Raw genomic sequence first — 21,982 nt, 5'->3', positions numbered from 1 at the left:
ATCGGTAATTGTCTAACATAAAAGTAATTGATAATGTCTTGTTATATATTAGAAATAAGTTAAGTATAGTGGCATAATTGATTTGTTTTTGTTTTAGACTACAGAAGAGGAAGAAATGCAGAATATGAATGATGACAATTCCTCCTCTTCAGGATCTACCTCAGGCCCAGATTTCAACTATATTTTAAACATGTCTCTGTGGTGTCTCACTAAGGAGAAAGTAGAAGAGATAATTAAACAGCGAGATGCAAAAGTGAGTATTTTTCAGACTTCTACTTTGTTATCTGTATTAGACGAAGCTCCACATTACAAACAGTACTACAATATGTTGCAATTTAATTGGTAGAGTTTGTTATTTTTCTTACTGGATTTCAGAATTTGTACGTGCTTTTGCTTGAGTGCTCTGACCTGGATAGCCTAGGCTAGCCTGATGTCATCAGATCTCAGAAGCTAAGCAGAGTCAGTTCTGGTTAGTATTTGAATGGGAGACTAGCAAGAATGTCCAGAGTCACTGCGCAGAGACAGACAATGACAGATCACCTTTGAATGTCTGTTGCCTTGAAAACCCTATGGGGTCGCCATTAGATGGCTGTGACCTGACAGCAACATTTTTTTTAAATTTTAATTTTGTAAAAAATGATTGAATGTGTGTAAAGGTCCTTGCATGGTTTGTTGTTTGTGCTAATTATAATGTTCGTAATGCAGTCACATGTTTCCTTTTGTTTTTAGGGAAGGGAACTCAATGACCTCAAGAGGAAATCACATTCAGACCTTTGGAAAGAGGACCTAGCAGCTTTTATAGAAGAACTTGACGTATGCTATCATCTCAATACTTGTATTCAGATGTATTGCCTTAACAGAGGCGGGTAGTCTGAAGGAATTGTTCTTACTAACTATTCATTTTCATATGACGGAAGTGTCTTGAAAATGGAATCTGATGCTGTTTGTCTTCACTGATAAATGTTATCTTGTTGCCAGAAATGAAAGGCCAGAATATGCTGGAAGTTTCACAATGTGGTTTTTTTCCTATGTTAAAGTTTTCAGTTTCACTTGCTACTAAGCTTTGGTATGCGCTCAGACACCTGCTGTACTGCATGTTTATCACAGTGCTGCTTTCCTTCTTCCACAAAGAACTTGGCGAGTTCACTTTAGGACATAGGGGATTGCAGAGGAATTATAGTATACAGGCCCCTGCAGAAAGATGCATCCTCCAACATAGAAGTTGTAACAAGGCACAGTTTGATGGAATGATGCAATCTGAACACAGCTCAGTATTTACCCTTCTTATTCAGCTGGGTGACAAAATTCCAGTGTGTTCTGAATGGAAGGCTTTTTCAAACAGTAGTGCAATAAGTTCTCCAGATATTCTCAGAGAAAGAATGTGGCAACACTTACACTGTTTCAGATACTGAAAGCTTCAAGCTTAAAGTGGCATTGCCACTTGAGGTGGACAGTCACAGAACTGCTAATATTTCTGAGTCAGTTTCGGGACAGCAGGCTAGAAATTAAATGAAATTAATAAATTTAAAACAGGACTCAGTCACTGTGAATGGGGCTGTTGAAATAATGGCAGAATTGTATTTTAAGCAGTTTATTGCTCCCATTCAGATATGCATCATACTTCCTGAAAGTATGAACCCTAAAAGCCCTCAATAAAATCAGTATGAATTTTGTAAGCAGTGGATGTGGGATTTAAGCAACTTATTCTGAAATGTTGCATAGCAAACTACTTTTGAGTTGTGAGGAGACCTATACAAGGTGAAAGAATCTAGTTTTCAAAATATGCAGTCATCTATCCCATTGGGTCTTTAGACATGTCTAAAATGGCTCTTTTTGGATCCCAGATTTTGCCCTGGTTGTTTTCCTTGTATAAAATGGTGGTGTTTTTAGAATTATTACTATTAGTAATAAGATGATAACGATAATAGTTTTTAATGTCTGCAATGAAATGGCAGTGGTGATACCAATAAAGCTACAAAATCAAGACATGCACAAATAAAAGGTTTTCATATAATCAGGGGATTTTTATACTATAAGAGGAAAAACAAAATGAAGGTTTGATAAGGATTGTGCCTGCTTCAGGGATTATGAAAAGTTAAGAACAGTGGAGAGTCAAATGATAAAAAGGAAGAAATCAGGAAATGTTCAATACTTTTTTTGATCAAGAGTTTCACAGGGTGAGGTGACTTGACTCATAGAATCAGGTCTTTACTTCTACTGAAAGATGCTGTCAGATATCATCTTTTGCTCAGAATTACCCCGTTGTGATTATGGTCTGTCATCAAAAGCAGAGTTATAAACCTTTTTAAGTCCACTGAAGTCAGTGGATGGATCCAGCCACTCAAGTGTACACAATTCCCCATCCTGCTTCAGCCTCCATTCATATGGCTTTTGTGTATTCAGATTGCATAAATTTCAACATAGCCCTTTTTGGTAGCCAAAGAGAACCACACTTTCCTGTTTCACCAGCAAATAAACCTGGTAGGATCAGCTCAGGAGGTCCTATTCTGTTAATGAATGCACTGTTAGTTGCTTAAGTGAGGGGCATTAGAAAATTTGGCTTATGCAAAAAACCCACAATCATTATTTATTTAATTTATATCCCACCCTCCCTGCCAAGGCAGGCTCAGGGCGGCTAACAGTATGAGGGTCAGCAATAGCATGCCCAACCATTTAACAGTAAATATAAACTATTAAATATTAAAACATTAAAACATCTGGTGCTAATTCGATGTATCCAAACAACAAGATATTAGTAGTGGTAATCAGACCGGTCCATTAGGAATGATAATTATTGCCTTTCTGTGATAAATAGCTTACTTCAAATTATTAACATATTAATGTTAAAATATTTATAAAACTGATATTTTATGTTAATCTTCCGTTATTATTAGAAAGTAGAAGCCCAGGAAAGAGAAGATGTCCTGGCTGGGATGGCTGGTAAACCCATAAAAGGCAAAGTGGGTAAACCGAAGATTAAGAAACTTCACTTAGAAGAGACCATGCCGTCTCCTTTTGGTAGGAGAATAGTTCCACAGATTACATCTGCTATGAAGGCTGATGCCAGTAAGAAACTGCTAAAAAAGAAGAAGGTAAATCAATCTATTCTGTTCATGCCTTACTTGCCAGTTTAGCAGACAACTATATTATGGATCAGGGTGGGCAACCCACTTGCTGATCATTAGCACTGCAGATCATTTTGCTCTGCATATAATGTTGGTTCTCAGTCCATAAAACTGGGTCTTCCAAAGTACAGCCCTCAGCTTCCACTTTCTCCCTGCTTGCTTTTGTTTGTCAGAGCACCAACAGTTTTGCAGATGCTTAAAGTTTTTGGGCACTCAGGCCAAAAAAGTTGACATACCGAAAAAGGTGACATACCTCTGCTTTAGACTATAATGCTTTATTCAGAATGAGTTCAGGTTGCTAGTACAGTTGAATCCACGTGCTTAAAGTGGGGCTGACACAAAGACACAGACTTCGAAAACATAGGTCTGATAGAGTCCTTTATTTGGAACTCAAAGTTCTGCATATTAGGCTTTTAGAAAATCAGTGTCCTCTGTTGAAATAATGGCTACAGAGGCAATGGAAGCCAAATATCTCACAGCTGATAAAGGCAGACATTTAAATAACTACATTCTGGATTTTTGTTAGGTGCTTTGTTTTGCATACTTTTCATCTTTTATTGGTAGGAAAAGTGCAATACTTTCATGTGCTTTAACATGACCTCATTAATCATGGGCTATAGTAATTATTCAAAGCTCCCCTTTGTCTACAGAACCAGATATACTGATGCTTAGGAAAAAGGGCTTTATACTGTGGTGAAAGTTTCATATATGTTATCTCAGTAATATCTTACAATATCCCCTGTAACGTGTCAGTATTACTCTATACTGCAGGTCTGTTGTTGAGGCTGAAAGATAGCATTGGCAGCTTCTTCATTTTGTAGATGTTACTTTGGCTTCCCACTTTTTTTTAGGGTGATCTTGATAATACAGCAATAAAACTGGAATTTGATGATGAATTGAGTGGCACACCAGTAGAAGGTGGTGGTGAAGATTTGCTTAATACCTCTGCTCCAGTGGCTAAACTACCCAAGCCCAAAAGAGAGAAAAAAGAGCCTGGTAAGCAAACAGAGTGTAGTTTTGAGTATCACCTGGCAGAATTCACAGTTCTGAGAAGGGGGGAACTTGCATGTGGCAACATGGAACAGGTTTTGTGTTCACGTGTGCCCCACATCAGTTGTATATGTGGTATCACTGCATGTTCAACATGCAGTCTCATCTGAAACATGTTCTGTACTGGGGATGTGTACAGTCAATCCAGTATTTCTTTTTACAGGCAAGGCTGTAAAGCTTGGGGTCTATAAAGCATTCACATATTAATATACAGCTTCATAAACACTATCTGGAATCTAGTCTTGTCCTGCCATAATTGCTGCTGAATATCTGTAGATTTAGGTTATTTCTCTGTATTATGACAAAGTTTGATTTCTCTGAGAGGATTTTTATTTATTTATTTGGTACTTCAGTGTGTGCATCTGTTTCTCCATATTGCTGTTTCTCCAAATTTCTGAATGTCTTGAGTTCCAACTGCAGTACTGAGGGGAAAAATGGCTACACAGCAGGACAGTTTTATTTTGGACCATATCTGCTTCAAAGAGTATGCCGTATAAAACAATAAGACCTCTACAAGAAAGCTGTTTCATTGGTTCTTTGCACTTAAGAGAATTTCTGCATCACATTTTTAAATAGGATTTGTAAATTGTGGGAAATATGGAAGTGTTTTGGACCATATCTGCTTAAATAAATGACTTAAGAAGAAAACTCAATAGCAAGAATTGTTTATATGATAAAGCATATTCTGTATGTACTACGTTTGTTTTCTTCTAGGTACTAGAGTGAGAAGAATGCCATCTTCTGCAAAGTCTGGTGCAAAAAAAGTGAAGAAACGAAACCCATGGTCAGATGATGAATCTAAGTCTGAAAGTGACTTAGAGGAAAATGAACCTGTGATCATTCCAAGAGATTCTTTACTTAGAAGAGCTGCAGGTAATTCTGGATTCTTTGGAGAAAAATATTTATAGTCACTTTTATGTTAAAGCAAACAGGTTTGTTATAATACTTTTCAAGATGTGGTTTTTGTCAGAATGAAACAATGTTCAGATTAAATGCTGACAGTATTTGTCTTCTAAATATTTCTTGTACATCAGAACCATGATTTCTTGCTTATTTTATATACTGGCTATTTCAGCTTTTCTCTTTGTCACCATTTTGCAAAGAATAATATCATGTCTTGCAAAAGAAGCAAATGGCAACATATAAGCCTATGTAAGGCAAAATCTTATGCTGAAATGATGGGAGTACCCTGACACCTGCAAACTTTGAAATGACTTGTGCTGGAGCTCTTCAGCGTTCCAGACAGTTTCCTTTTATGCAGTTTGGCCAGTAGCTAAAGTACTCCATTAGTTGGATCTCCTAGCCAGAATGTCTGGTAGCAGGAGCAAACTAATGGAGGAAGCAATGCAGAGATCAAATGAATGAGAAGAAACTATTCTTCCCCACCTGGAAGAAAGCAGCAGGGGTTAAAGTGGATGATGATGCTGGTGTGCAGCTATACAGTTCCTTGAGACCACTCAGCCCTTATACCTCTTTGCAACCTCATGTAATAGTTATTACTGGGAATGGCAGCATTTCATCAAAACAGGAGTCAAGTCGCACCTTTTAAGACCAACCAAATCAAAGGTGCAACTTGACTCCTGCTTTGTTCAACTGCTTCAGACCAACACAGCTGCCCACTTGGATCCATTTCCTCAAAAGAAATTTGTTTAACTGTGTATGTGCATTTACCAGGAGTTGTTTGCACAAGCTTTCTCAGAACTAGAATGCAATAAAATTTGTGGTTTTGTTGCTTGTAGAATATTGCCATATGTTCTAGTTAACTGGGTAGGAAGTACAATTTTTGCTTTATGAAGAAATAAATGTTTCTTTTTAGCCTTTGCCACTCCAGAATTGTTGTTTTTGTGACAAATATTCATAGTATAAAGTATACAAGTATTGGTTGTTGTAGATTTTCCGAGCTGTGTGGCTGTGGTCTTGGCATTGCGAGATCTGACGTTTCACCAGTAACTGACTTGCATCCTCAGAAGTATAACCCTGAAAAATTGGAGTTCTCTCTGGGTCTGACCCAGAGAGAATTCCAGTTTTTCTGGGTTATACCTCTAAGGATGCCAGTCACAGTTATTGGCGAAACGTCAGGTCTCACAATGCCAAGACCACAGTCACACAGCCTGGAAAATCTACATCAGCTAATGGACTCTGGCCTTGAAAGCCTTCGACAACATATTATACAGTTATTCATAGTATAAAGCATAGTGCTCTTCAGAATGGTCCTTTGCATAATTTGTACTTCTAATGTAAAATTTAACACAGAAATGTTGATGGTTATATTTGTTTTCACAGCTGAAAGGCCCAAGTACACCTTTGATTTCTCAGAAGAAGAAGATGCTGATGATGATGAAGATGCCAACAACAATAATGATCTTGATGAACTGAAAATAAAATCATCTCCTGTCATCAACAACAGAGAAGATGAATATGTGCCCTCAGATGGACTAGAAAAGGACGAGTATGACTTCTCCCCAGTCAAATCAAAACCATCTCCAGAGTAAGTTGGGTAATTTCAGGATGGCTTCATTTGGTACCTAACCGGCATCATGGGGATACATTGATTACCTAAGAGAAAAGGGTGCCATGAAAAAAAGTACAGTAATTTGCAGAAAGTCAGAAGGTGCGTAGTTACAGGGTCAAGAGGTGCATAGTTATGGGGTAGAACAGAGATATACGTTCCCTTGAATGCTAAGCACAAAGACATTGGCATGGTTTGGATGTAATGGCAAACTGTGGTTTGCCATTAGAATGAATTCAGAGGAATTTTGTTGGTCAGGCATTCTGTCTGTTCCCCTGCCCACCTGTGCAGTAATCCAATTAGCTATTCTGTTTTCACACTTAACCATACTTTACTGTAATGCCTGACCCAAAAATTAGATGTGTGCTTTTCCCCGCAAATTTGGATTCCAAGCATTACTTTGATCCTAGTTTGGAATCCTAATCTGCAGGGAAAGCATGCACTTGGAAATACCATAGTTGGAAAGAAGAGGGGTGAGGATGGTTGCAAAGGAAATGCCTGAGTCCTAGACTCTTTTAGGCATATTCACGTAATGGCAATCTCTCTGTACTGACGTACTGTGTAGAAAAGGGCCTGTGCAACATTTGAGACAATAGCTGAATACAGCCCACCATCCATGTGGCATGACCTACCAGGTGTTTGACAACTCTGCTGGTTTTTTTCATGTCCCAATAATTATTGACTGAAGACCTGCTTATGGCTTAGCTTGGCAGGTCTCAAATTTTGTAGACCTGTTGTGCTACTGTTTGTCTTCATGAGAGGAGCTGATACTTCACTTTTCATTTTTACATTAGGAAGCTTTCCCAAGAAAAGAGTAATCAAGACTTTGAAAACTTGTTCACCTTTCCTTCTTATTCTCGGAAAACCAATATTGGTATGTATGTATTTAATACACATATACATAATATATTAACAGTTTCAACTCAGTTTACCAGAGTAGTGTTGGAATATTTGGTATCCCCTCTCTGTAAGGTAGCCCAGAAGCCCCTGGATGAATCCCTTAGGGACTGCCATGAGTTGGTCAACCTGGGTGGCCTTGAAGGCTCTAAACTTTTCAGAAACTGAAATGGGAACATTTTTGTTAACTGGGCAAGAGATTTTAGATCACCCTGTGAAGAGTCTCTTAGCTGATTAAGAGAAGCTCTAGTGTTGATGCCAAAGAATATAACCTCTGTTTCTGTTCAGTGGTTACTCAGGCTTAGAAGATACTGTTAACACTAAGCAAAATGAATTAAACAGATTCATGAAGAAAGTTAAAGAAAAGATGGGCAAAATGTGAACCAACCAGTTTGGGAGCAGGCCACTGACTCAGTGTCCAGCAGAACCCTTATGTTCTACCCACTCTGGTTTGAAGGCATGAGTCCCCTAAATCCAGAGAGTTGAATGCAACACAAGGACCGCATGAGGAGCACACAGGTCACATGCAGACCATGGTTAAGTCCTTATATTTAGATCCTCTAAAAAACGAGACCCTTCAGGCATATACACAACTTTAAAGATCTTTTTTACTATTCAGATACATCAAAATTCGACAGTGATGAGGAGGATTCGGCACCAGTCTTCTCATCTTCTTTTACTGAGAAACCAGCAGAGGCACCTTCAAGTAAAATGGTGATCACTAAAAAAGGCAAGTGTATGAAGTTGCTAGTTATCCTGTTCATCTAAAACTTCATGACCCTGAATAGACATGGCAGAATTTGTTCAACCAAATGAAGATATGAATTAGAACCTGTTATTACTATTTGACCTGAGCCATCTAAGTCATGATTTCCAGACTTTAATAGTGATTTCCTTCTGAGGATATGTGGTCTTTCGACTGGGACTCATGTTTGAGCAAAATCCATGTGGACTATCTAGCCTAGTGCTGTCTGTTCTGATTGTTAGCTGATCTCCAGAGTCTCAGGAAGAGCTTTTCCCAGCCTTACTACCCCCTCTGACACTGCAAAGTATGTGCTCTACTACTGTGCTATTTCAAATACACTGCAGCTGATTCAGTCATTCCTTGGCATGTATCATTAAGAGTGCACAGCCCCTTCCCATAAGCACTGCTTTCTATTTATCTCAAGGCTGTCAGCAGAAGAGGACAAGGGCTGGACAGTGTCAGGAAGTTGCTGTATGGGGGATGCAGGAAGGCATTATTAGATTGTGTTGATTGAAAGAATATATGTTAATTCTTCCATTTTTATTATAAGTAGTTGTAGTAGTATTAATACCTTTTGATAAAAAATACTATACTCAAGGGACCTATATACTACCTTACCATCAGAAAGTCCTCAGGCAGTTGATGTAAAAATGAAGTATCCCTTATTAGACTTAGTTGAATGTAATGTAATAATGAAGACCTTCTTGTTAAAGAGTTCTTTTGGGGATGGTGATGCAATGCAAAATTTTTATTTGAAAGTAAGACTTGCATGGCTTGGCTCTGCCAGTGGAGTTATTTTTACATATTTTAGGTATGAGCATTTCCCACACAAATGCTTGTTATTTGCATGTTGAGAGATCCCCAATGCCACAATAGTATAGGGCTTTTCATCTCCCCCCATTTTATGACCATTTTGCAAATTAAGAGGTCTTTGTGTGGCTATTGTTGTGTGTCTCAAGCCTGGATGGAGTATGGACCTCTTATTCTCTCTAACATTCACATGCACGGAAGCAGGGAAGAACAGAGCTTGCTTATGTCTTATGGCAATCCCTATGTGTGGGTATTGTACTTTCCCAGACGGAATGATTGTACCCATGCTAGATACTTGTTCAGAAAATAAAAATAAAGTTGCATTATGTTTAGAAAGACAATTTTGAATAAACATATTTTGCAAAACAAAAACAAAAAAAGCTTATCTAAGGACAATAAGCCAACATTTCCTCAGCCAATTATCTACTGTAGGCAAGTCTTTTGCCCATAATAATCTTGCTGCTCTGATCAAATTACATACAAGATAGTTTATATTTTTTCATATTGTAAATAATATAATTAATGAATTTATTATTAAATTAGCAGCAAAAGCACCATCTGATGCACCTCCTAAGCCCAAAAAACCCCCAAAGCCCAAGAAGGTGGAAATAATAAACTCTGATTCAGAATCTGAATTTGGCATTCCAAAGAAGGTTGCAGCTCCCAAAGGTAAGAATTTAGGGTATATAAATTGGTCAGCAGAAGGCATATTGGTTCTGCCAGTCCTTTTCTTCTGTCACTGTGAAGTTAGTTTCCAAAATAGACTTCATTTTATTAGAAAGGCGGTGTCAGGGCTCATGACGGGGGGGGGGGGGGGCGGGGGTGAATGTTCTTTTTCTATTCCTAATCCCTGTGGAGAAAGCCAGATTTGCCTTTCATGTGTTACGTCAGCAGCATGAAAAGGATATGTGAAGCTCCTTGACAATGAGAAGATACTGCATCCAGGTATCAGATAATAGGCTTTATGGAACCCTATCTGGAGTCCTATTTGTGCTAACAATTACGTTTGCATAAAAGGTTCTTAAAAGGCTTTGAATTCTGTTCTGTACTTAAGACCCTGTGAGTAAAACTAAAGTTAGGAGGGCATGAATTCGACTCCATTGTTAAGAGGAGGTACATCTATACTATACAGAAGTGAGGCTTGCTGTTAATAACAGAGGCACTTAATGGTGCTTAGTTTTGTTTACATTATGTCTGAATGCAGTCTTAGCCCATTTGGTTATACATGCAGTGGACTTTGTACACAAGGTACATACAGGTCAGTTGCAAGGGTAATAAAATAGCACTTGTTATAGCTAGCAAGTAAAAGTGTGGGAAGGTTTCATGTAACTATTAGTTGCCTGAGCAATCAGAACATTATTCCTTCTTCAATGCTTAAGATGGGGAAAAATTGTGAAATGAAACACATTTGAATTATGTAATTAATGTACTGTATGACAAGGAAAAATAAATGAGATGCTAAATAAATTCATTACATTCACTTTTCAGTTTGCCTTAAAAGAAATGTTTGGGTGGTAGAAACTAAGCCTGAAGTTTCTGTGCAGAAAAAACAAGTTACTTTCTTTGTATATTGTGTCAAATTGCAGTAGCCAGTTTCCTAATGGAGTAGGCTACTATTTGCAATATTTGTAAATACACTGGGTCTGTACAGATTTATTGGTACACTTTGAATTCCACTATCAAGTAATATCAACTTGTTTCAGCTTAGCATTTACAAACCTTGTACAAACTTTATTGTTATTACTCAGTAGGAAAGGGGAGAGGAGCAAAGAAAAGGAAAGCATCCGGTTCTGAAAATGAAGGTGACTATAACCCTGGGAAGAAAACACCCAAGTCTACGCCAAGCAAGGTAACTTCAAAATCATTCTGTCTGTATTTCTTACTCTTGGACAACATAAGATACAGTATATTGGCATTTTTCTACTGCATGTGTGAGTGGGTGTTAAATTTTTGTTTGTTTAAAGATAAAATCAGTTTGAACAGTATAATGCTTTTAAAAGCTTTAGAAAGAAAGCTTGTGATATCTTTTCCACTAATATCCTTTAAAAATATTTTTATTTAAAAAGAAACCGAAGAAACTCTCCTTTGACCAGGACTCAGATGCCGACATCTTCCCTTCAGACTTTCCCTCTGAAACAGCCTCCAGGCCCCGGACAGGTCGGGCTAGAAAAGAAGTGAAATATTTTGCAGAGTCTGAAGATGATGATGAGTTTTCTATGTTTTAATTAAGTGCCCAAAGAGCACACAAACTTCCAACAAATATCTTATGTTGTCCTTTTATCCCTTTCTGTCGCAGACTTTTTGTACATTTGACTTATTTTATGTGATGATTGTAATTGATGGTTTTTATTATCGTGTGTAGGCATTCTAACATTTGGTTCTTACACCTACAGTTTTATGCTCTTTTTTACTCATTGAAACGTCCTGTATTTGTCTGACCGGCTTGTAGAAATGTTCTAGAAAGCTGTGCAAAAGCACACATTTTAACTGTCCTGGTTGCAAATGGCAAACCTGCTTTTTGAAATGAAATTTAAACATTAAAAATATAAAACCATATTTGTGTGTGAACAGTTTGGTTAGAGAAATGGCTTTGAACACAGGCTTAAAATAAATATATTTTATTCTTTTGCCAGGAGATTTCATGGAAAAAAGGTAAACAGTATATGAACATAGAAAGCATTGTTAAACAATCTCAATGTACAAACAGAGCCAGTGAAAGTACATCACAGACTTGCTAGAATATATATATATAAAAAAAATCCACTAGTGCTTTTAAATGAAACCTAAGAAACTGACACTTTAAAAAAAGTAACCACTCTACCACATTTTTCACTCTGTTTTATGGTGATTAACCAAGTCAATAGCGGCGGATTCTCTCCTCTGCTTTTGGGTCTTCTAGTGATGCCAGAGAGTATGATTTGGGGGGCTGCATGTAGAACCTCCAGGGTATTGTTCGCTAGTGCCACCAATTCAGAGGTAGTGAGTATGCCTGGTCATTATTCCACGAACTTTACCTAACAGCTTGTGAACAAGTAAACAGCAAATAAAACCGGTAACACTGGAAAGTGTTTCTGCCTTGAAGGCTATAATTGACATAAAAATTTAGTATTTATTTTTAAATGCAGTCAACCAAATACACCCCTTTGTAAATTTAAAGTGACATTAACAGTGGAACAGGTAACATCCAAATAACTGATCTGGCAGTTACACTTATACAGAAGTTCCTTCTGCTAGTGCAGTGAATTTCTTTATATGTTTTTACTGAGAAAGAAATACAAACTGAGGGCATAAAAACAGCAATGATGAGTTTTCATCCTAACTAAATTAGAATGTTTCTTTTAGAGCTTATGCACCAGGATGTGTGAGTCAGTCCATCTTCTAAGTATGTTGTCTTGAACATCTTGTATGCGCAAGGGAAAAAGGAAAGCACCAAACATCCAGTATAGAAAGTACAGACCCATATAGCTGTATGTACAAAGTTATCAGAAATGGTATGACCATAATTTTAACCTCTGGCTTAAGAGCTCACTCTTATCACCTTGCAATCTTGGATGTTCAGAAGAAACAACTGAAGCTTAACTAGTATTTTTTCATGAAATAGCTTGATTTAGCATTTCCAAAGTTTGTCTTTTCTAGTTAAGCTACAAGGCGTCTGTGTGCGCACGTGTACATATATATGGATTCATATGAAAATCTCTTGGTCCTTGCTGGATTTTAGTGTTTGTGTATGTCCAGAAACTAAGCAGCAGTAAAAATGTTGTTGTTGCATGTCATCCCTGTACATAAAGTGTTAGGAATGTATTCAGGAAATGTCTTATTGCACTAGTGGGGATTGACTGACACTGCTGTTATCCACTGAGCTTGGGGAGATGCTAGGACTGTGCTCCGCTGTGGTCCCAGTTGAGCTTGGTGTCAGTGGTTCATGTCCCTCTGAGTTCTCCAACATTTCTTGGATAAGAGGAGGCATTGATCCAGGGATTTCCATTTTCAATGTAATAACACGTTCAGCACCTTTAAAAAAGAGAGAGCGATTACTACATTTTAAAGTCAGTCTAGACACACACAGGCATTCCAGAGAAAGAGGCTAGACAGTCTTCAAAGAGGAACAAAGAGCTTGCTTAGTGCCAACACAATTATCCCAAGACAGCAGTTCAAGACAGCACAAGTCTGATATTAGAAACCACAACATTCAGTTGCTGGCCTAATAGTAGCAGTGCTCTTGAAAGGAATTTCAAAGGGAGATTAGAAAGACTTGAGCATGAAGCGCAAGACAATGCCTCCTCCTGGATTGAGAGCTAGTTTTGCTTTCTCATTACCAACGTGTGCTGTTATCATTTGCCATCTGAAATCACTGCATTCTTCAAGAACCAATCCAAGTGTTCTAATTCCTAATTAGGGTATTGTTGAAAGAAAATAAACCCAGATAGGAACCAATACTCTCTCTTACTTTGTGAACTACTAGCATTAAAGCTGTGAAGTACTGCATAAATTAATTTGCTCTGGGGCCATTTTTCCTGAGCTAAGACAAAACTGTGAGCCTGAGGCTAAAAAACTGAGCTAGCTCACACTAACTCAGCTTAGAGGGAACACTGATAGGAACAGAGAAATCTGATCTTTTTTTAAAACACCATTTCAGAATAAGCCAAAATAATTTCCTCAGTGTATACTGTGCTTGTCAGAAAACTCCACCCACACTCCCTCTGAAGAAGTGTGCTCGCATATAAAAGCATATACCTGGAATCAAAGTCTTACACCTGCCATGGGACTCACTCCAACTTTGTTTCCTCTCTTCTCCCTCAACGAGGCGGAACAGTCAGGGAGAAGGAAACAGAAGCACTGTGTGTGTGTGAGACGCGGGGGGGGGGGGGGCAGGGGGGGCGGGGCTTGTCTTCATATCTCTGCCACACAAAGCAAGAAACAGTCACAGAACTCTACATGTGTGTATGAGAGGGAGAGAAAGGGAAGCAAGAAACAGGAAGCAAAGAGCCACTGAGGGAGCTGAGGAAAAGGCAAGCTACGGTGTGGCTGAAGTAGCAGCCCTGGAAAAGAAATCATGAGAAGGTTGCTTAGGGTTTAGATTTGAGCCCTGTGCATGCTGGATGCTTCCCTGCATGTTTGACACCACTGCCTTAAGCACACCTGACACTGGTGGGTTGTGTATGGATCAATGGGCATGCTCTGATTACATGGCAGACACACTGGATAACAGCTGCGCTACAGTGAAAATGGAAATGATTATTATTGAGTTGCCTATGAAATTTACTGTGGAGACTAGTGAATATAAAGGCAACCTGTCCAATTGCATTGTTCATTCATGTACTGTATAATATTGTTGTCTGAATTTACACACACATGTCTTCCCAGCAGCAATTGTGCAAAAAATAGCTCATAAAGTGGCCACTGGTGGTAGAACTTCCAGCCATCACCCTTTTAAGGACAGCTTCCTTTAAGGAAATGTCAGATTCTGGTTTCTGTCTGCTCAACACAACGTCCCCCCAAAACAACAACAACCAATTCTACATGGAGGATGCAGTAGCAGCACAGCCTACCTTTTGCACTGATACTACGTAGATCTGTGATTTTCATTAGTATCTTTGGAAACATATGAGGCTTGTTGGGTCTTCTCTTTCGTATGTATATTTTGAGAGCCTCCAGTAATGGCTCTTGTAGCTCATCCACTTTCACTGGTTCTTCAAGGTCCTGACGATCTGGACCAAAGTATAGAAATATTATGGATCTCCCTTCCTATACGTAAGATCTTGTACACCAAAGGTAACGTACATGAAGCAGCTGGAATATCTGAAAGTGCTATACAGTTGCAGAGTAGTAAACAGTTTTATGCTAATCTACAAATCACAAACAGATCCTTCCCTATCTGCCTGCTGGTCATTGTTCCTTCTCTTTGGCTTCCATGATCCAATCTAAGCCAGCTGACATACCAACAATTTTTGTGCAGTTCATTGGTTTTTCCTCAGTAAAGTGGCATAACGATTCCCTTATACAGTCTTTCCCAAGAACTTTCAAATGAACACTGGCTTGTATTTTCTAAGTAACCAATAATGAAATATTACACAAACATTTTAATGTGGGCAGTAACCAGTTTATTGCATAAATGTCATCACTTTTGTTTAGCTTCGTCCTTTGAGACCAGAGCAATAGTATTAAATAAATAAACCAGCAGGTGGCAGTAGCATACTGAAGTAATGCTGGAGGCATTCATATAAAAAAAGTATAAAGACTGAGAAAGCCTCACTAACCCTGATAGTAAAGTTTTGCAGAGAGGGAAATTTGAAACACATTTTGAAAGTCTGTCTCAGCTAAAACATCTTGTATTTGTTTTATTTAAAAGATACGATCAGTGAAAGCGTTGGGTGGCTGAGAGATCATACAACTATTGAGCTTGTATGAAATAACTGACACCACATTATAAAAGTTTTAATAGAATAAGAGAGTATTAGGAATTATTTCAAACCGCTTAGCATGGTCACAGCCTCAGAAAGCATAATAATAATAAACACATGGTTGCCTCACTTGTATTTTCAAATTATCATGTTTTCATTTTATCATCTCATGTAGGCTGCTGTAAATATTGTCTCCATCACACAGATAAAACATTTCGATCCAGATTTATGATAATGTGTCTGTACAAAGTCTGACTCTCTTCACTGAAAGGAACAGGGAAATTCTAACGAGGGGAGCTCCATGCTTAGAAATAAGAATATATGATGCTGTCATACTGAATCAAGCTAAAATAGATAAGATGCTGAAGATCCACAAATAGATCTTTAAGCAGCTTCAAAAGGGCAAAAGCAGCCCCATGAACTGAGGATTCAGACTCGGTCAGTGCAGGAGACAGGACTTAACTCATTCTCTTTCTCATGATCTCAAAACTGTCCCCTTCCACTACTGCTATTAGCCTTGTAATGGGAGAAAAGTGGTATAGAAAGGATGCTTGTCTTCCCCTCCCCAACCTTCAGATTTCGATGCAACTTGGGTGCAGACATTCAACCTGGAATGTCATATTTACAGTACAAGTCCTAAAACTTGTTCAGTCTCAAGACCCATTATCAGTTATTAAATCTAGATGAAATATCTTGTTTAAAACAATTGGGGAGGGACGGCGGCTCAGTGGTAGAGCATCTGCTTGGGAAGCAGAAGGCCCCAGGTTCAATCCCTGGCATCTCCAAAAAAGGGTCCAGGCAAATAGGTGTGAAAAAACCTCAGCTTGAGACCCTGGAGAGCCGCTGCCAGTCTGAGAAGACAATACTGACTTTGATGGACCAAAGGTCTGATTCAGTATAAGGCAGCTTCATATGTTCATATGTGATGGAAAATACTGTGAAATACATCTTAAAGTCCTCACTGTGGATAAGTTATCATTTTAAAAATGTGAGGACTGGGGTGTAGTAACAAATCTGAGAAATCATGAAATCTCAGTGTTTCTAGTCTGGGTGGCAGAAGCACTGGAGCTTGGGAGAAGCAAGTGAACTTATAATATGTGTGTTCGGGGGGGGGGGGCGTGGGGAGGAAGCTTATAGCTCAGACCTGTAAGGATCACACTTCTCCCATCTTAAACAAGGCCCAACAGATACTCTTAGCAGCCCTAAGAAATCAAGTGCAGAAACTGGGATTATAAACAGTAGACAACAGAGCAGACTAAATAAATGTTTTAGCCTTAAGCAAACTACTTTTGGCAACTGTGTGCCATTTTCCTTCTTCCATTAAAATAATCAGCAAAGGAACTCTGCCTTTTTGACTCCACAACCTACAAGTAGGAAGTTGGATTTGGGAAGAAATGAACCAAGGAGTTGTTCTCAAGATTATAGGTTCTTTTCTTTCTTTTGGGAAAATATGAATTTTTTTCTGAAGGGAATATTAGTAAAGCAACATTGACTTGCTTCCTAGAAATACATTCAGGATGTCAGCCTTGATTTCTAGATTTAGACTTGCTCTTGATCTTTGCGGTGTTCACTTCCTCTGCTGCTAGCGGTTCCCTGTGCACTAGATCAAGCTCTGACGCACATGGAAGTGGTAGTGAGAAAGGAAGTGAGTGCTACAGCAGAGGAAAGCTTCTGCACTATTTGGAGAGACGCACAAGAGGAATATTGTCATAGGACACAAAATCTGCTGTTAAAAAGACTGACTTCCCTGTAATTCACTGATGATCAATTTAAATGGTGAGACCTGTAGTGACAGGAATCCATTTCATTTTGTAGTATGGTTGACAATTCCTAATGCTTAAGGGCATAGTTAGAGATATCAATATTTAACAGCTGGGTTGGATCTAGCCATTTTTTTTCTTTCAATCTCATTAATTCCCCTGCCAAAATTCCCCTCCCTGGCTCAGATGGCTTTTGTACATGCAGGTCCATGATTCCCAACCACAACCTTCCTGGATGGACCCCCTTCTTTTGTCACCAGCAGAAAAACTGGTTGGATCCAACCCATCACATTCGTATTACTTGGCCTAAATAAACTCAATAGAAATGCATCTATGGGAGCAACTTCATGCGTTGGTCAAACAATTGTAGACCTTGGAGATTGTACCTTTATAACCTGGTATCACTCTTCTGTGCCCATTTCAGCAGACTATTGAACCAATGCAGACTAGTGATGAACATGGCAAGGTGTCAAAAGCCCACCTGCCCTCTCAAATTCCCAAGCCCGTGCAGTTCACACACCTCCACAGATTAAGCAGATGGCACTAAGCAGGCCTGTTTCCGTGTCATCCATTTCTAAGGGCAGGAGCTGATTGGCAAACGTGAATACAAGATCAGTCAGAGGACCGAATCCAGCGTTGTGCATCTGTGTTCGGTTCAGTGTAAGGCCATCTGAAAAGGTCATAGTGTCCTGTTCTGGGGTGTATCTTGTGCAAATTCTAAGGATCTGAAAAGAACAGAAGTAATTGTGAAGTGTCTGGTTATGTCCTGTGCACTCATGAAGCATTTATGAACATAGGGTTGGACCCAGACAGGGTTTTTTTTTTAAAAAATTCAAGTTTCCCCAGTTCTCCTTATTACAGCCCCCACCCCACATAGTTTTCATCCAGTAGGTTCCATAACTCCCAGCACAGCCATTTCAGCTGCTCAAAGGTGACCCCTTCATTTTTTTTTCACCAGTGGATAAGCTGGATTCAACCGGCTGTCAAATGTCCTAGGATCATGTGATGAATAAAGGAAAAGAGGAACACAAAGGCCTTAAGGCACTCAGCCAACACTGTGTCCCAAAGAATGGTGCAACTTTTACTGTGCAAGTCTAGATTTTGGTGCAGAAGGTAGTGGAAGGCTACCAGTTCTCTCATACCCTTAAACATGTTGCTTCATCCATTTTCTTAGAAGTGGCTCTCAATCCAAGAATCCATAAGAACAAATCGCCTTTTTTCCTGCAGTGAGACCAGCTATGGCAGGGATCCCCAATCTTGAACTTACAGACACATTTGGTACTTTGAGAATATGTATTTAGTGAGAATATATATTTAGTGACTATGGGAGGGGCAGAAGAAATAGGGGGCTTCTAAGGGGGCCAGGTTCAATCACTTAATAGCTGCCAAGGGGACCATTGGCATTCACAAAATGATTGCTGTAGTGTACTGGAGCCGATCAGAGTGTCAAGAGGTTTCAAGCGAAGCATTACTGTACATCAGAGGTAGTTGTTTCTGAACAGGTGCTTCCCTGCAGACCCAAAGGTGATGCTTCCAGGGTTCTTCTGAGGTACTTTCAGCTCCAGTGATGTGGAAGAAACCTTGGATAGTGGCTATTTGCTCTGCAGAAGAAGCACCTGGGCATCAGGAACCCGCTAGCAGTTACCATGGAATCCATGGGCACCACAATGTGGAGGGGGGGGGTTAATGAGCTAAAGAATGTAACAATGGTACTGGGGATATTTTGACATTGTCCTCTACCTATTCTGTTCTCAAGATTATAGGTTCTTTTCTTTCTTTTGGGAAACTGGCACAGACCATCAAAAACAAGTTATTTATATCTTGGGCAGCTATTAATAAAGTATTACTGAGATAATAAAAAATGATCTGTTTTCTACAGCTTTTATTTTGGGATATACCCAAGAAGAGGGTGCAGTGAAAAACAATGTTCAGAGAAAGTGATTGGGATGCTTGCTCTTGCTGCCAAGACTGGCCCGCATTCAGGAAACATAAGCTGCCTCTCGTTACTATTTGGGAAGAATGTGGCCTCCTTGGGTTACATATAATATACCAATGCTTACAAGGAAACACGGCCTATTCCTAAGCAAGATCCTTTCTCTAATTTTACCCTTGCTCCCATCATTGACTGCAATCTGGTTTTATCTCGCAAGGCAAACAGGATGCTTTCTTGCTGACTTATTTATGAACAGCAGGAGCAGAGCAAACAAACCCTAGAAACTCAGAGGAGTCTGCAATATTCATTCATGGTATCTCAGCTCAGCTACAATTTCAAAACTTCTCGCTATTCTGTTTTGAAACAGACAAACAAACACAACTGGAGTACTGCTTCCTGCTCAAGCAGCTGGCTTTGCCTTAAAAGTAAATGAAAAGTTTAGACAAATGCAACTCAACGGAAAGAATTTTTTTAGGGCAACTCCAAAGTCTTACTTGATGTTCTCTATTTAGTGGCTGACTAGCATCCAGGCTGCCCCTTCTGCTCTCAGCCTTTTCGGGGAAAGAAGTAGAGAGGGGTCTTGGGAAGGAAGATGGGGGAGGGGGGATAATTTTTTGTTAGGAGTGCATTTTTACTGTGGGGGGGGGGACAATGTTAACTAATTCTACCCTCTGACTGCAGACCTTCAACTCACTCATCATGCTGTTCCTGAAGATCTCCCTCTCTAAGAGGAGCATATTGAGGACAGTCTGGGCTGCAGTGTAGGGGGTGAGGGGAGGTGAAGAAGACTTCTGCTGACAGAAATCCATTTTATCAGCAGAGGTTTTTAATGAGATCCAAATAATAGTGATGTTTTCTTTTTCCCTTTTAGTATGGTAATGATGGAACGTGAAAGAGGCAGTGAGTTTGTAATTTGGGTTAAGGGAACTGAATGTAAACCTAGGTTTGTGTTAATATTTCACAAACTTAACAAAAATCAGTGGCTCAAGAGAAGCATGCAGTCAAATCTGAAAACTGACTTATCAATACATTTTTCTTGCACCTGTTATTTCCCTTCTTTTCATTCTGTGGTGTGACTTTTCTCTTCTGAGTGACACTATGACCCAGAACACCAAGCACACATGGGCACTGCACTGCCAACTGTGGTGCACATGTTCATAAAATGGAGGATGTTGTAAGCAGCTTTGGGTTTCCACTAGGAGGAAAGGCAGGGTACAACTGAAATAAATATTGCACCTGTTTGTACATGCACAGCATCACTACTATATGGCATCTGCTGTTCCCTTAATTTTTACCACAAAATCACATTTTTACAATGCCACTGCTCAATTTACTTTCAGAGATCTCAACAAATCCATAACTGCTTAAGCTGTAAGGTAATTTTACAATTACTTTGCCATATACTTAGACCAGGACAGCACAAAGGAGCTGAAATTAACTTTTAACTACTTTTTATAGCAAGAGAACTATGAAAGGGGAGGAAAGCTGAGCAAACTGAAAAAAACTGAAAATATTTATCATTTTAGAAAGCTGCATGTCAAATTGCTAGTCTGCTCAACTACACAACAAAAATTTACAGTCGCAGGGCAGTTTTCAAAATAATTTTCAGAACCATTTTAAAGGCATTGAGGCATTTGTTGAATTCACTGGGACAGCCCAAGGGATTATTTTGAAGAGGGGGGGGGACTGCTTTTCCTGCTAGAACTACATGACATATCAATTAAAAATGACTGGGAACTACTGGGTACTCTTGAGGTGCAGGAGCCCTGTGGCACAGAGTGGTAAGCTGCAGTACTGCAGTCCAAGCTCTGCTCATGACCTGAGTGGACCTCAGTGGAAGCTGAGTTCAGGTAGCCAGCTCAAGGTTGACTCAGCTTTCCATCCTTTTGAGGTCGATAAAATGAGTACCCAGCTTGCTTGGAGGTAAAGCGTAGATTACTGGGGAAGGCAATGGCAAACCACCCCGTAAAATGTCTGCCAAGAAAATGTCATGATGTGACGTCACCCCATGGGTTGGTAACAACTCGGTGCTTGCACAGGGTACTACCTTTTTACTCTGAGGTGCATGTGCTGCAGTGATGTAAGTAAAATCTGCTGGTGGCTGAAAAATGAGGCTCCAGCTGCAATCCTTTAAACATCTGCCTAGCTGTACAGACATTTGCCTAGACCATTTCAGGAGGATGTACTTCCACAGGATTAGGTTGTATATTTTGCAAATGTTGGACAATGTTACCCTCTCCCTCAGGCAACAGCGAGAACATAAGCTTGTGAAAAGTCACTTCTCTGATCACTTGTGGTAAATGGCAGTTGTTTCCAGGTAGGGATAATTTCATACAAAAGAGGGAACTGGTTGTTCTCCCCACCACCACCAAGTTTCCTTATATGATACAAATTAGTAACAGGAATGTATAGAAAAAGTAGGCAAACTACTTCTGGGGGACATGTCTGCAAAGTTGAGATGGTATTAAATTATGAAAAATTTTCTTCATTACTAGGTGAAGAAACAAATGTCTCTCTGAAAATCATTCTGAAAACTGTTTTGCAATCTGCCCCACCTATGTAAATCTATTTATCAAGCAATTTGATGTGCTAAAATGAAAAAAAACCCTCCTCTCTCTCTCTTTTACACTTTGAAAAGTAATTTTGGCCTCAATACCTTTTTCTTCAAGGGAAGTCATGTTCCTGGATACTAAGTTCTGGGTGTCAGGTCATGCCCATATTGTTCATAAAAAGGAGATTGCATGGGTAGCCA

At 39.3% G+C, this 21,982-nt stretch overlaps 2 protein-coding genes across 5 annotated transcripts in view; one reads left to right on the top strand and one right to left on the bottom strand.

Moving 5' to 3' along the window:
- The window catches only part of TOP2B (DNA topoisomerase II beta), a 53,611-nt gene extending 41,921 nt beyond the window's left edge, over positions 1 to 11,690 (top strand). Inside the window, exons 26-36 of one of the 3 annotated variants that reach the window (XM_060248797.1) lie at positions 98 to 253; positions 730 to 813; positions 2,895 to 3,092; positions 3,977 to 4,121; positions 4,890 to 5,048; positions 6,459 to 6,663; positions 7,479 to 7,558; positions 8,201 to 8,317; positions 9,689 to 9,805; positions 10,888 to 10,985; positions 11,203 to 11,690. In XM_060248797.1, coding sequence (XP_060104780.1) covers positions 98 to 253; positions 730 to 813; positions 2,895 to 3,092; positions 3,977 to 4,121; positions 4,890 to 5,048; positions 6,459 to 6,663; positions 7,479 to 7,558; positions 8,201 to 8,317; positions 9,689 to 9,805; positions 10,888 to 10,985; positions 11,203 to 11,361 — 1,518 coding nt within the window. In that variant the 3' untranslated portion in view covers positions 11,362 to 11,690. Of the gene's footprint in view, positions 1 to 97; positions 254 to 729; positions 814 to 2,894; positions 3,093 to 3,976; positions 4,122 to 4,889; positions 5,049 to 6,458; positions 6,668 to 7,478; positions 7,559 to 8,200; positions 8,318 to 9,688; positions 9,806 to 10,884; positions 10,986 to 11,202 lie in introns of those variants that run through there. The other 2 variants (XM_060248796.1, XR_009555894.1) reach the window with 2 other exon arrangements.
- Positions 11,691 to 11,738: 48 nt separating this feature from the next.
- The window catches only part of RARB (retinoic acid receptor beta), a 476,807-nt gene continuing 466,563 nt past the window's right edge, over positions 11,739 to 21,982 (bottom strand). For both annotated transcript variants that reach the window (XM_060248799.1, XM_060248798.1), the window contains 3 exons: positions 17,818 to 18,022; positions 14,686 to 14,844; positions 11,739 to 13,147 (listed from right to left, as the gene is read on the bottom strand). In XM_060248799.1, the coding sequence (XP_060104782.1) occupies positions 12,951 to 13,147; positions 14,686 to 14,844; positions 17,818 to 18,022 (561 nt within the window). In that variant the 3' untranslated portion in view covers positions 11,739 to 12,950. The remainder of the gene's footprint in view (positions 13,148 to 14,685; positions 14,845 to 17,817; positions 18,023 to 21,982) is intronic.

The sequence above is a fragment of the Heteronotia binoei genome, chromosome 10, assembly GCF_032191835.1.
Source record: "Heteronotia binoei isolate CCM8104 ecotype False Entrance Well chromosome 10, APGP_CSIRO_Hbin_v1, whole genome shotgun sequence".
Classification (NCBI taxonomy): Eukaryota; Metazoa; Chordata; class Lepidosauria; order Squamata; family Gekkonidae; genus Heteronotia; species Heteronotia binoei.
The sequence above is the reverse complement of the archived record's forward strand: the minus strand, read 5'-3'. Positions and strand labels throughout refer to the sequence as shown.